The following is a 14,569-nucleotide window of genomic DNA, read 5'->3' on the forward strand; positions in this document are numbered from 1 at the left end:
GTCAAATACCAGATGCTTCTGAAACAAGCATAGAGGTGAATCGAGGCAACAATCCTTTAGCTGTCAGAGGCTGGTATGGGTGACAGCTTCAGCATGAGCTACTGGCTGGATGTCAGTGTCACCACTGAGATGGAGATTTCTGAAAAGGAAGCTATTTTGGGAAGAGAAGAATTTAGGTTCAAGAGTCTCTCAGACATTCAAGTGACAATGACCAGAAGTTAGTGCAATGGGACTTTAGTTCAAGCATCAGGAAGCAGTCTGGTTGCAACTATAAAGTTAGTCAAGAAAGACACAGTGAGATGGCTGAGCTGTGTCATTCGGCCTAACTGAGGCAACCGTTTGTGTGGTGTCCCAGTCAGAGGACCGATACTCTAAATCCTAAACTATCTACACTTAGAGTCCAGTTTATCTTATGCTAAGTGTTGACAATAATAGTGTTAGCAATATCTGGGTGTCTGTGTATGTGTGCTGTTTGCGACCTCATGGACTGTAGTCTATCAGGCTGCTCTGTCCATGGAATTTTGCGGGTTAATATTTCCTACTCCAGGTGATCTTCACAACCCAGGGATCAAAACTGTGTCTCTTGACTCTCCTGCGTCGCAGGCGGATTCTTTCTGCTGAGCCACCAGGGAAGAAATGAAATGGAATAGAAATGTGTACTTAGAGCTAATATGTTTCTTTCTTTCTTTTTCAAAGATCACAGTATGGATCTCTTTACACAAAGCTTTTGTGCTTTAGTGAGTGAAACTCAAATGCAATATGTTGAAAGAAGAGGGACTAGGCAGGAAAGACAAAATGGATCAAGTGCAAAATATTAGTATTCTTTTAGAGGCACAAGAAAGTGTTTTTAGAGCAGAAAGCCAAACTCCACTTCTGCCAAGTTGTGAGGGTACAAACTGGAATCCTTTCCTCCTTCCCAGGCTGATCGTTTTCAACTCACTTTTGTCGTTTTTTTCTACAATAGACACCTTGATTTAGACAGCAGCCTGCCTAGTGAGTTTGCAACCTAATTCTGTCTCTCCTCAGGCCCAACACCCCCTTCTCATCATATTTCCTTTAAAATCTCTTCCTCCAAGTGTTGGAACACTTCAGCAAACTCACGTGCAGGGTCTACGGAAGGGTTCTGCCTGCGGTTCTCAAAGTGATGCAGAGGGAAAAAAAAAAGTGATGAGGATGGCAGCAACGTCACCTGAGAACCTGTCAGAAGTTCAACTTCTCCGGCCCCAGTCCGGACCTTCCGATTCCGAGCCCCAGTCACGGGCTGTAGCAGGTCCCCAGGGATTCTGGCGTCTCTAAACTTGAAAACTGCTTCGGATATTAAGCCCCTGCCGCCCACCCCCCTCGGCAGATGGGGCAATAAGACCCGTCTCTCGGGCTACCCACGGCTACAACATTCCCTAAGCACCGCTTGCTGAATTCATAGCCCCATTGGGGTTATCATTCATTTTTATTAACGTCAAGCCTTACCTGACAAAGCAAACAACGGACGAGCTTTGTTTGGAAAACCCCAGGCGGCCTTTTCAGCAGCTCCCTGGCCAGGAGCCGACCGCGACGCTGCGCGTGCTCCGTGGATCCCGGCCCAGCTACAGGTTGGGGCCGCAGCGTAGAAAATCCGTCCCGGAGCTGTTGCCCGCGCGGGTTCCCAGACGCCACGCTTCAGGTCAGCGCCAGGGGGCGCGCGTAGCAGGAAAACCACGCCCCCGCACGAGCATCAGCTAATCGCAACTGCAGCGCAAGGCGGTGCGCCGGGAGGTGTTGGGGGGCGGTGCGTCCGGAGAAGTCCCGCCTCCAGGCGGAGCATCTGCCAATCGTAACGCTCGGTACCGCCCGGAGCGCCGGTAGGGCGGTGCGTCTGAGGAAGCCCCGCCCCCGACCCGAGCGTCCGCCAATCGCAGCACGCGGTGCGGCCCGGCGCGCCGAGTTGGTTCACGGCCTTCCGGTGCCTTCAGAGGGCGGTGCAGCCTTAGGGAGGGGGGGCGCCCGGAGATGCCCGGTGGAGGCCGGTCTCGAGGCCCCAAGGTAGGCTGTGGGCTCGTGGGCGCCGTCTCCCTGGTCTCCGCATGTTGGAGGGACCCGCGGGGCGCGTGTGGCCGGCTCTGGGCTGCCGCCTGCGTCTGGCCGCCTTCCTGGAGAGCGAGGGTCGCTGCCTTGGAGCAACGGTATGGCACGAGCCTCGCTGGTGTTCGGGGTTTCTGCCTGTCGAACCATGACAGCGGTGTCGGGGGTCTGGGAGACCTTCGTCCCTGCTGCGATGCCTCTCCTGCCCCAGTTGCAGAGAAGCCAGTTCTTATTTCATGTTGGAATTGTTTCTGTGACTTGCTCTTTGCTGCTTTTGTTATTATAATCATACTAAATACTTTGCCTCAGAGAATCCTGCCCCTCTACCTGACTGTTAACTAAAGTGCCCTTTGTTCAGAACCCTGTTCACCTGTAGATGGCAGGGGGGAAGAAATTAACACATCTAGGAGATGTGTGCAAGATTAATGGCCTTTTTACTTTCCTTCCTCACCTCTGCCCATCTCTGATCTATTAAAAAACCTGGCATTCAGACCCCGAGAAAATGGTTATTTTGAGGTGCTTGCCTGCGATCGTCTCCTCAGCTGCTTTCTGAATAAAGTGGGTTTCCTTTAGTCAGCACCTCCTCTCTCGAATTCATCAACCTGTTGTTCGGAGAGCAGAGCAAGCTTGGATTCAGTAGCAATTTGGGGAGCCAGCCAGGAGCCTAGCTGCTTAGGGCTAGCTGGACCCGGTCAGGGAACACTGGGGCAAGACTCTAGCAGCTGCCAGGGCTGTCCTGAGGTTCTTTCCTTTAAGATTCCCTGAAGCAGCACCAGCTGCCCCCAGCTTTTGGCAGTTGAGACAAGGAACCGATAAACTTCTAGAGTTGACTTGACGGACTCGATTTTGTTTGTAGTGTAAGTCCACCCAATTCGGTAGCCGGTTCAGTCCGTCTGCTTGTTTTATGTGTTCTTTTGTGTTAAGAGCGATGGACTCGATTTTGGAGGATAAGTCGCTCCGGTGTTCGGGAACGTGTTTTCCTCTCAAGTTGGGCTTTTCCTTGATGGGACAAGCCAATTTGGTTGGGGTACCCTGTTGGAGAAGGGAAGTGTTGGACGATACCCCGAACCGGTTCACTGGGGAACTAGTTCTTGTGGGGCAAGCCCACCCTAATTGGAATTAGTTTATTTGTTTAGTAGGGTAAATTTCTTTATCTGATTTGGGAATCAGTTCAGTTGGAACTGGTTCATTGGGGAGCTAGTTCTTGTAGGGGTGGGTAGCCTAGTTGAAATCAGTTCATTTGTTTTGTAGGTTAAATTTATTTACCTAATTTGGGAATTGATTCATCTGTATGCATTGATGCTAGAATTTGTTCATACCATTTTTGTTGGAATTTGTGTGTTTTGTGTTTTGATGCTATAAAGCTTATAAAAATGGGAAATATTTCATCTGTCCCAAAGGAAAGATCTTTGGGGCATATATTAGATACGTTAAGATCAGAAGAGCAATGGCCCCTGAATGGTTCACAATTAAACAATCTGGCAATCAAAAGGAGAGGAACACTCTGATAATAAACAGGCCCAGGGGCTCCCCTGAACTTGAAGCGTCTAGTTCTAATTTCCCCTACAGTAACCTCCGGTAACTTTGCTAGTGGGGAACAAGTTGATTGACTTTCTAATAGATACTACTCTCCTTTGTAAATCAAATGCTCAAATAACTATTTCCCCAGAACAGTCTGACATCAGAGTCCCTGCCTGGGCCTTTTTGACCTTGTCTAGCCTGGGGAACTTTGACTCCAATTTGGGGTGTTCTCCCTGTGAAGGGAAACTGTTTATAAGGCGCTTTGGAGAAAGGTCACTAGTCTAATGGGACTGGGAAGTTATGTTTAATATGACTTTCCAGCTGTTAGGTTTTGGTTTATTCTGGTTACTTTGGTAATGCACAGACATCTGGTACTAACTGCTTCCTCTAAGGCTTCTTCTACACTTTTCTCATTTCTTTCTCCTTGAACCCTCTGCACACAGGTGAGTGGCTGTGGAAACAGTTGAAGAACTCTGGCCAGGGTTACTCTGGTGTGTTCCAAAGCCCCCACTCCCCCACCCCACTCTCTCCAGTTTTGTGGCTGAACCAACCATTCTAATTATGACCTCAGGATGCACTTTGGCAGAAGCCATCAGGGTACTCTGAGAAACAAGATTCATTACTCACAGATCCTGAAGGGTACATGGTACACCCAAGGGCTACACAGTGACAGAGGCAGAGAGAGACGCAGAGAGAGAGAGGAGGGCACACCTGGGTCTGCCTTTATTAGGGTCTGAGGGCTAGGTGTCTAGAATTTCGTGTGCTTGCTCTTCATTGGCTAGTTTAAAGCAATAGCAGGGATTAGGGTGCAGGAATGGAGAAGCAGGGTCACTGAGACAGTCATTTATCTAGGTTACCAGGGCTTTTTGAAATCGGGACCTTCGTTGTGTGGGGGCAGGCTAGTTCCTTGCCTTGATTTGCAGTCCAGCTGACCAGGAGCTGACCGTGCCACTGTGGCCAGTCCTGCGGGGAACTTGTATTCAGGTTGCATTTCTGAAGTGGATGCCACTTGGCAATCAAATGATTAACTCAGGCAATTACACTACACCTTCACTTAGAAATAGTCGTGTTTTTGACCTGATACTTTTTTCCCTAGTCATTCTGTTCATTTTCAAGACCTTATCATTTTTTTAAAAGTTGTATTAATTAACTGTTGTTCATATAATAGATTTGTCTCAAAACCAAAGCAGCTTAACAAATGTTTATTTTCTCATACAGTTTCTGAAGGTCAGGGAATGGGAATGGTTCAGCTGTGTGGTTCTCGTGCAGGGTCTCCCACAAGTTGGAGTCAAGGGTCATCACAGCCAGAGAATCGATTTCTAAGTCCACCCGTATGCTTCTTGTCAGTTCCTTGCCACTTCCATAAGGCAGCTCATGACATGGCAACTGGTTTTCTTTCTAAGAGACTCTGGTGTCTTTAATAACGTAATTTCTGAAGTGACATACCATCTTTTCTATTAATCACATAGATCAGACTGATAGTGTGAGAGGGAACTGTAGAGGTTGTGAACACCAACAAGTGGGGGATATAGGATGCTATCTTAGAGACTGGCTATCAGGATAGTTTTGCCCCGGGATTTTTTCTTTTTCTTTTTCTTTTTTCATTTCTCCCTAGGTTGGGTACTGAGAAAATACTTAATGCATGGAGTGTTTGTGTGTAACAGGTAGCATGCTCCCATTCCATCTTCTGAGATGCTTTCCCAGAGGAACCACTTTAATTATGTATAATTAAATATGTGTAATTCCTGTGCTTCCCAGTAGTACTAGTGGTAAAGAATCCCTCTACCATTGCGGGAGATAGAAGAGATGCAGGGTCAGTCCCTGGGTCAGGAAAATCCTCTGGAGAAGGAAATGGCAACCCTCTCCAGTATTCTTGCCTGGAGAATCCCATGGACAGAGGAACCTGGCTGGCTACAGTCCACGAGGTGGCGAAGAGTCGGACATGAGTGAGCACACACTCATAATGCTCTGCTTAACCATCATTTTACTTATTGACTGCATAATAGTTTCATTTGGGCTGCAGTCAGTCAGTTCAGTCACTCAGTCGTGTCCAACTCTTTGTGACCCCATGGACTGCAACACGCCAGGCTTCCCTGTCCATCACCAACTCCCAGAGCTTGCTCAAACTCATGTCCGTCGCGTCAGTGATGCCATTCAACCGTCTCATCCTCTGTCATCCCTTTATCCTTCTGCCTTCAATCTTTCCCAGCATCAGGGTCTTTTCCAGTGAGTCCGTTCACATCAGGTGGCCAGAGTTTTGGAGTTTCAGCTTCAGCATCAGTCCTTCCAATGAATATTCAGGACTGATTTCCTTTAGGATGGACTGGTTGGATCTCCTTGCTGTCCAAGGGACTATCAAGAATCTTCTCCAACACCATAATTCAAAAGCATCAGTTCTTCGGTGCTCAGCTTTGTTTATAGTCCAACTCTCACATCCATACATGACCACTGGAAAAATCATAGCTTTGACTAGACAGGCCTTTGTTGATAAAGTAATGTCTCTGCTTTTTAATATGCTGTTTAGGTTGGTCATAGCATTTCTTCCAAGGATCAAGAATTTTTTAATTTCATGGCTGCAGTCACCATCTGCAGTGATTTTGGAGCCCCCAAAAATAAAGTCTGTCACTGTTTCCACTGTTCCCCATCTGTTTGCTGTGAAGTGATGGGACTGGATGCCCTGATCTTCATTTTCTGTATGTTGAGTTTTAAGCCAACTTTTTCATTCTCCTCTTTCACTTTCATCAAGAAGCTCTTTAGTTCTTCTTCACTTTCTGCCATAAGGGTGGTGTGATCTGCATATCTGAGGTTATTGATATTTCTCCCGGCAGTCTTGATTCCAGCTTGTGCTTCATCCAACCCAGTGTTTCTCATGATGTACTCTGCACGTAAGTTAAATAAGCAGGGTGACAATACACAGCCTTGACGTATTCCTTTCCCGTTTTGGAACCAATCTGTTGTTCCATGTCCAGTTCTAACTGTTGCTTCCTGACTTGCATACAGATATCTCAAAGAGGCAGGTCAGGTGATCTGGTATTCCCATCTCTTTAAGAATTTTCTACAGTTTGTTGTGATCCAAGCAATCAAAGGCTTTGGCATAGTCAATAAGGTAAAAGTAGATGTTTTTCTGGATCTCTCTTGCTTTTTTAATGATCCAACAGACATTGGCAATATGATCTCTGTTTCCTCTGCATTTTCTAAATCCAGCTTGAACATCTGGAAGTTCACGGTTCACATACTGTTGAAGCCTTGCTTGGAAAATTTTGAGCTTTACTTTGCTAGTGTGGAAGATGATTGCAATTGTGCAGTAGTTTGAACATCCTTTGGCATTGATTTTCTTTGGGATTGGAATGAAAAGTGACCTTTTTCCAGTCCTGTGGCCACTGCTGAGTTTTCCAGATTTGCTGGCATATTGAGTGAAGCACTTTCACGGCATCATCTTTTAGGATTTGAAATAGCTCAGCTGGAATTCCATCACCTCCACTAGCTTTGTTCATAGTGATGTTTCCTAAGGCCCACTTGACTTCGAATTCCAGGATGTCTGGCTCTAGGTGAGTGATCACACCATCGTGGTTATCTGGGTCATGAAGATCTGGAAGTATTGCAGATTGGGGAAATAAACTGGTCAGAAGACTTCGGTACCAGCCTCAGCTCTCCAACTAACTAATTTTATAATTTTTAGCAAGATATATGAACCTTTCTGGACTCTTAAAATGAAAGTTGATATGGGCCTGAACTAACATGGTAAAATTGGAAATAGTATTGGGAAAGGACTGAGTACCTAGATAAAAAGGAAGATGAGATTTAAGCACCTGAAATCTCTTGAAAGATGAAGAGGGAGGAGTCAGTGTTAATTCAAAACTTGAACCTGTGAAAATGGGAAGCTTGAGGAGAGTTAGTTGCTTCTTAACCTGATGTTAAGATACACAGATACATGAAACTTAAGGCCCAGGGAGAGATTAGGGCAGTCAGTTGCAGAGTATTTTACTTCTTCCTTCTCTCCTGCCTTAGCCGTCCTTACAGTCCTTTCAACTACTATGACTCTTATTCCCTTTATGCTTTGTCTTCTTTCCTTGTTAAGTAGCCACGAATGACCACAAACCCTTTATCAGTTGCTTGCCTTCTGAGAATTCCTGATTTTACCCTCACTCTCACAGTTCCTTTTGCCCCCTCAGACTAAATCTTGGGTCTCCCATTTCTGTTTCCCACTGAAAGAAAACCTGTATCTTGGTAAGATCATAAAAGAGATCTTTCTGATAATACCCTCCTTCTCTAATCCTTTGAGTCCTCATTACAAAACCTTATTTCTGGTGCTTCTTATATAATGTCAAGGACATAGTAATTATTAATTAAATGCAATGTACCTGTCATTTCAGAGAATATTTCCTTTTTTAAGACAGAGAAACATGACTTCTTTGAAGCAGGAGGGGAGGAGCCAAGGAGAAAGTAAGGGCCTGGCTTCTGTTGTATTTCGGAAAGGAGTCAGCTTTGGCTAACAGGAGCATTTTTCCTCTGGGACTGTCAGGAAGAAGGAGAGCTTGGTAGATGAGAGGTCTGCTGAGTTTCATGGTGGCTCATTTTACCCTTTGGGAAGGTGAGACGACCAGAGCTATGATGGAGACTTGGAGAGGTAAAGGCAAGCCAGAGTGTGGAACTTGTGTATATGTAAGTGTGTGTGTGTAAGAGTGGAGGAGTAGAGAGTGGAAAGAGTGTTTACCAGCATTGATCAAGGGCAAGAGATAAGAAAATATGAAGAGGGCCGCTCTCTTTTTGGGTCTTTTTATGCTAGCCCTGTGGGTTGGTGACTGGTCGAAGGGTAGGAGTCTTAACGCTTGAAAGGCCATGCTGAAGTAGTTGGTCATAAGAGTGCAGAATGGCAGAAGAGACTTCATGACTAGGGAGGCTAGTGATGACAGTGTGATTGGGCTTGACACTTAGAAGTCCCAGTAAATTCCCAGGTATTCAGCCCAGTCAGAAGCCCAGCTGCCGGTATATACCTTTATGAGGGATAGTTTTGTTAAAGTGAGATAATGCGGAGTGGCTAGAATCTTTATTTCTGGGAATTAGACATACAGGGGAGAAATCCTGACATGTTGCTTGCTAGCTCTCCAACCAGCACAATATACCCAGCATTTTTAAGTTGTAGCTTCTTTGTCTATAAAATGGGGATAATACCTGCCTTGCAAGGTTGGTATGAGGGTTAAATGATGAGAATGCATGAAATGATATACTGAGCATTCAGTTCAGTTCAGTTCAGTTGCTTAGTCGTGTCTGACTCTTTGTGACCCCATGAGCCGCAGCGCGCCAGGCCTCCCTGTCCATCACCAACTCCCAGAGTCCACCCAAACCCATGTTGATTGAGTTGGTGATGCTGTCCAACCGTCTCATAGTTCATCTTTCAGTGTCCTATCTTTTTGCCTTTTCATACTGTTCATGGGGTCCTCAAGGCAAGAATACTGAAGTGGTTTGCCATTCCCTTCTCCAGTGGACTGCATTCTGTCAGACCTCTCCACCATGACCCGTCCATCTTGGGTGGCCCCACACTGAACATATAAGTGTTCAATTACTGTTAGTGATAATGAAAGCAATTAATAAAACACCACAATGAAAGTATCTTTTAGATGCTGTTGTGAATCCTCTGCTGTTTTGCCTTTAAGTCTCCCTGGGATTGCTTGACTCAACTTGTTGAACAAGGAATAGGAAGAGGGCTTAGTTTTAAAGTTGTTCAGTGATGGCGAGAGATTCTCTCATAGTTATCTTGGTGAGTGTACCTTATGGTTCTGGTTTTAGCCCTTGGTAATGCCATTGGATGACTTACTAGTAGTTCTGCTTAGAATTAGACCCCTTAGTCCTGATCTCTTGGTCTGGAGGTTTTCTTATCCTTACCATGGAAGGAAAGGAGAACTAACATTCATTGAAGACTTTTCATATGACAGGTACTTCACATACATCCCTTGTGTAGAGCAAAAATATTTTCTTTTAAATCAAGCATACATAGATAAGATAAAGTAGCAAGAAATAATTTCTCATGAAAACTAGAGATCATTGCCCTGGTCTTTTCTCCACTTAGTCCTGACCCTGTAGGCAGTCCGTCTTTAAAACTGCGATAATTGTAGAAGCACATATAGTTGTAAAGAATAACAGAGATCTCATTTATTCTTTATCCAGTTTGCCCCATTGGTAACATCGTGCAAAACTGTGGTACAGTATCACCACCAATATATTGACCTGAATACAATCCAACTGCCTTATTCAGATTTCCCTAGATGTGTGTCTGTGTATGTATTGTGTGTGTGTTTAGTTCTGTACAATTTTGTGACATGTGTAGGTTCATGTATCAGCTGCCACAGTCAAGATACTGAACAGTTGCACCAGCACAAATATTCCTTTTCTAATCACATCCACTCCTTTTCAATAACTCCCACCCTAACTCCTGACAATCATTAATATAAATTTTTTTTGTCATTTCAAAAATGTTACAGGGAAAGAGTTATTTAGTTTATAACCTTTGGACATTGTTTTTGTCATTTTTTTTCCCACTCAGTATAAGCGTCTTATCCAAGTTGTGTATATTGGTGGTTTGTTCATTTTTATTGCTGAGTAGTAGTCCTTTGAATGGATGTACCGCAGTTTACTTATCATTTTACTGTTGAAACATGACTGGTCTGTTTCCGGTTTCTGGCTATTAGAATAAAGCTGCTGTCAACACTTGTGTATGGATTTTTGTGGGAACATAGGGTTTTATTTCTCTAAGATAAATGCCCAGGGGTGTAATTACTGGTTCATATCATAATTGGATGTTTAATTTTATAAGAAATCAGCAAACTTTTCTAGAGTGGCTGTATGATACTACACTTAAATATATGAGTGATTGTATCAATTTCATAGGTAATAAATTCGTGTTTTGAAAGTATGTAATTTAGTGGGGTTTTTTTTTTTCGTATATTCACAGGGCTGTGTATATATTTTTAACTATAGTTATATAGTATATATATAGTATTTTCATCACTCTAAAAAGAAACTCCACAGCTGTTAGCAGTCATTCTACATTCTCTCCTTTCCCATCCCCTGGCAACCTCTAAGCAAACTTCCATCTGTATAGATTTACCTACTCTACAAATTTCATATAAATGGAATAACACTTGGTCTCTTGAGATCAGCTTCTTACGCTTAGCCTACTGTTTTCAAGGTTCATCCATTACTGTAGAATGTATCAGTACTTCATTCCCCTTTGTGATTTAATATTTTTTCGTTGGAAGGTATGCAATATTAAATCCATTCATTTGATGGATATTGCAATACTTACACATTTTGGCAGTTAGGAATAGTGCTACTATGATCATTTGTGTACCAATTTTTGTGAAGATGAAAGTTTTCATTTACCTTGGGTATAAACCTACCAAGAAGCTAAAGGCAAAGGAGAATTGGAAAGATGTATCCATCTGAATGCAGAGTTTCAAAGAATAGCAAGGAGAGATAAGTGATCAATGCAAATAAATAGAGGAAAACAATAGAATGGGAAAGACTAGAGGGCTCTTCAAGAAAATTAGAGATACCAAGGGAACATTTCATGCAGAGATGGGCACAATAAATGACAGAATGGTATGGACCTAACAGAAGAAGACATTAAGAAAAGGTGGCAAGAATACCCAGAAGAATTACAGAAAAAAGCTCTTAAATAACCACGATGGTGTGATCACTCACCTAGAGCCAGACATTCTGGAGTTCGAAGTCAGGTGGGCCTTAGGAAGCATCACTATGAATAAAGCTAGTGGAGGTGATGGAATTCCAGCTGAGGCATTTCAAATCCTGAAAGCTGATGCTTGAGAATGCTGCACTCAATATGCCAGCAAATCTGGAAAACTCAGCAGTGGCCACAGACTGGAAAAGGTCAGTTTTCACTCCGATCCCAAAGAAAGGCAATGCCAGAGAATGTTCAAACTACTGCACAACTGCACTCATCTCACACACTACGAAAGTAATACTCAAAATTCTCCAAGCCAGGCTTCAACAGTACATGAACTGAGAACTTCCAGATGTGCAAGCTGGACTTAGAAAAGGCAGAGGAACTAGGGATCAAATTGCCAACATCCGTTGGATCATAGAAAAAGCAAGAGGATTCCAGAAAAACACCTACTTCTGTTTCATTGATTACACTAACATCTGGACTGTGTGGATCACAACAAACTGTGGAAAATTCTTAAAGAGGTGGGAATACCAGACTACCTGACCTGTCTCTTGAGAAATCTGTATGCAAGTCAGGAAGCAACACTCAGAACTGGACATGGAACAACGGACTGGTTCTTAATTGGGAAAGGAGTATGTCAAGGCTGTATATTGTCACCCTGCTTATTTAACTTCTATGTTAAGTTCCTGCTCAGCTGGAATTCCATTACCTCCACTAGTTTTGTTCATAGTGATGCTTCCTAAGGCCCACCTGACTTTGTACTCCATGATGTCACGATAACCACCATCATCGTTATCTGGGTCATTAAGATCTTTTTTATATAGCTTTTCCGTGTATTCTTGCCACCTCTAATTAGAATCTTCTACTTCTCTTAAGTCCATACTGTTTCTGTCCTTTATTATGCTATTCTTTGCATGAAATGTTCCGTTGGCATTTTTGACTTTCTTGAAGAGATCTCTAGTCATTCCCATTCTATTGTTTTCCTCTATTTCTTTGTACTGATCACTGAGGAAGACTTTATTATCTTTCCTTGCTATTCTTTGGAACTGTGCATTCAGATGGGTATATCTTTCCTTTTCTCCTTTGCTTTTAGCTTCTCTTCTTTTCTCAGCTACTTATACAGCCTCCTCAGACAACCATTTTGCCTTTCTTTTTCTTGCGGATGGTTTTGATCACTGCCTTTTGTACACATATCACGAACCTCCACCCATAGTTCTTCAGGCTCTCTGTCTATCAGATCTAAGCAGTTCAGTTCAGTCGCTCAGTCCTGTTTCACTCTTTGCGACCCCATGGACTGCAGCACGCCAAGCCTCCCTATCCATTACCAACTCCTGGAGTTTACTCAAACTAATACCTTGAATCTATTTGTCACTTCTACTGTATAGTCATATGGGTTTTGATTTAGGTCATACCTGGACGGTCTAGTGGTTTTCCCTAGTTTCTTCAGTTTAAGTCTGAATTTGGCAATGAGTTCCTCATCTGAGCCACAGTCAGCTCTTGGTCTTGTTTTGATGACTGTATAGGGGTTCTCCATCTTCGGCTGCAAAGAATATAATCAGTCTGATTTCGGTATTGACCATCTGGTGATATTTACGTGTAGAGTCATCTCTTGTGTTGTTGGAAGAGGGTGTTTGCTATGACCAGTGTGTTTCCTTGGAAAACTCTGTCAACCTTTGTGCTCCTTCATTTTGTACTCCTAGGCCAAACTTGCCTGTTAACTCCAAGTATCTCTTGACTTCCTACTTTTGCATTCCAGTCCTCTATCATGAAAAGCACATCTTTTTTCCTGTTAGTTCTAGAAGTCTTGTAGGTCTTCATCGCACTGTTCAGCTTCTTGTTGTTCAGCATTAGTGGTTGGGGCATAGACTTGAATTACTGTGATATTGAATGGTTTGCCTTGGAAACAAACAGAGATCATTTTCTTGTCTTTGAGATTGTAGCCAAGACTGCATTTCGGACTCTTGTTGACTATGAGGGCTACTTTATTTCTTCTAAGGGATTCATGCCCACAGTAGTAGATATAATGGTCATCTTAATTAAATTTGCCCATTCTGGTCCATTTTAGGTCACTGATTCCTGAAATGTCAATGTTCACTCTTGCCGTCTCCTGTTTAAGCACTTCCAATTTACTTTGATTCATGGACCTGACATTCCAGCTTCCTATGCAATATTGTTCTTTACAGCATTGGGTTTTACTTCCATTGGGTTTTCACTTTGGTTCAGCCCCTTCATTCTTTCTGGAGCTGTTTCTCCAATAGCATATTGTGCATCTACCGACCTGGGGAGTTATCTTTCAGTGTTCTGTGTTTTTGCCTTTTCATACTGTTCATGGGGTTCTCAAGGCAAGAATACTGAAGTGGTTTGCCATTCCCTTCTCCAGTGGACCATGTTTTGTCAGTTCACGGAATGAGGCTTCTAATTTTTCCCCATGCTTGTCAGTACTTGTCATTGCCTTCTTTTGACTTTAGTGTGCTCAGTCATGTTTGATCTTTCCAACCCCATGGATTCTAACCCACCAGGTTCTTCTGTCCATGGAATTTTCCAGGCAAGAATACTGGAGTGGGTTGCCATTTCCCCCTCCAGGGGCGGGGCTCAAACCCTCATCTCTTGCATCTCCTACACTGGCAGGTGGATTCTTTATCAGTGTACCATCTGGGAAGCCCTACTTTAAAGAGTAGAAATTGGTATTTCATTGATTTGGTTTTGATCTTGCATTTCTCTAATGACTGATTATGTTGACTATCTTTTCATGTGCTTATTGGCTGTTTATGTATCTTCTTTGAAGAAATGTGTATTCAAATTGCTTGCTTGCATTTTAGTTGGATTTGTCTTTTTATTGTTGAGTTGTAAAGGTTCTTTATAAATCCTACATATAGTTTCCTTATCAGATGTGTAACTTACGAATATTTTCTCCCAATCTGTGGACTTTTTTTATTTTCTTGATTGGGTCATTTGAAGCATAAATGTTTAAAGTTTTTGATGAGGTTCAGTTAATTTACTTTTGTTGCTTATGCTTTTGGTATCACATGTGAGAAATCACTTAGGTTTTTTGTGGTAAAGGTTTATTCCTGTGTTTTATTCTGAAAGTTTTATCTCATACATTTAGGTCTGTGGTTCAGTTTGGGTTAATTTTTGTATGTGATGTAAGAAAAGGGTCTAGCTTCATTCTTTTACATGTGGCTATTCAGTTGTACTAATACCATTTGTTGAAAAGATTATTCTCTTTTGAATTCTTTTTACATTTTCTTTTTAAGATCAATTGAACATAAATGTAAGGATTTATTTTTTAGTATGAATTCTGTTCCA

At 43.0% G+C, this 14,569-nt stretch overlaps 1 protein-coding gene across 8 annotated transcripts in view; it reads left to right on the forward strand.

Annotated features, from left to right (window-relative positions):
* Positions 1-1,912: 1,912 nt before the first annotated feature.
* The window catches only part of SPIDR (scaffold protein involved in DNA repair), a 263,884-nt gene continuing 251,227 nt past the window's right edge, over positions 1,913-14,569 (forward strand). For 4 of the 8 annotated variants that reach the window (XM_065903388.1, XM_065903390.1, XM_065903395.1 and 1 more), the window contains exon 1: positions 2,047-2,159. In XM_065903388.1, coding sequence (XP_065759460.1) covers positions 2,061-2,159 — 99 coding nt within the window. In that variant the 5' untranslated portion in view covers positions 2,047-2,060. Of the gene's footprint in view, positions 2,020-2,046; positions 2,160-14,569 lie in introns of those variants that run through there. The other 4 variants (XM_065903392.1, XM_065903396.1, XM_065903391.1 and 1 more) reach the window with 3 other exon arrangements.

This window comes from Muntiacus reevesi, chromosome 12 (genome assembly GCF_963930625.1).
Source record: "Muntiacus reevesi chromosome 12, mMunRee1.1, whole genome shotgun sequence".
Classification (NCBI taxonomy): Eukaryota; Metazoa; Chordata; class Mammalia; order Artiodactyla; family Cervidae; genus Muntiacus; species Muntiacus reevesi.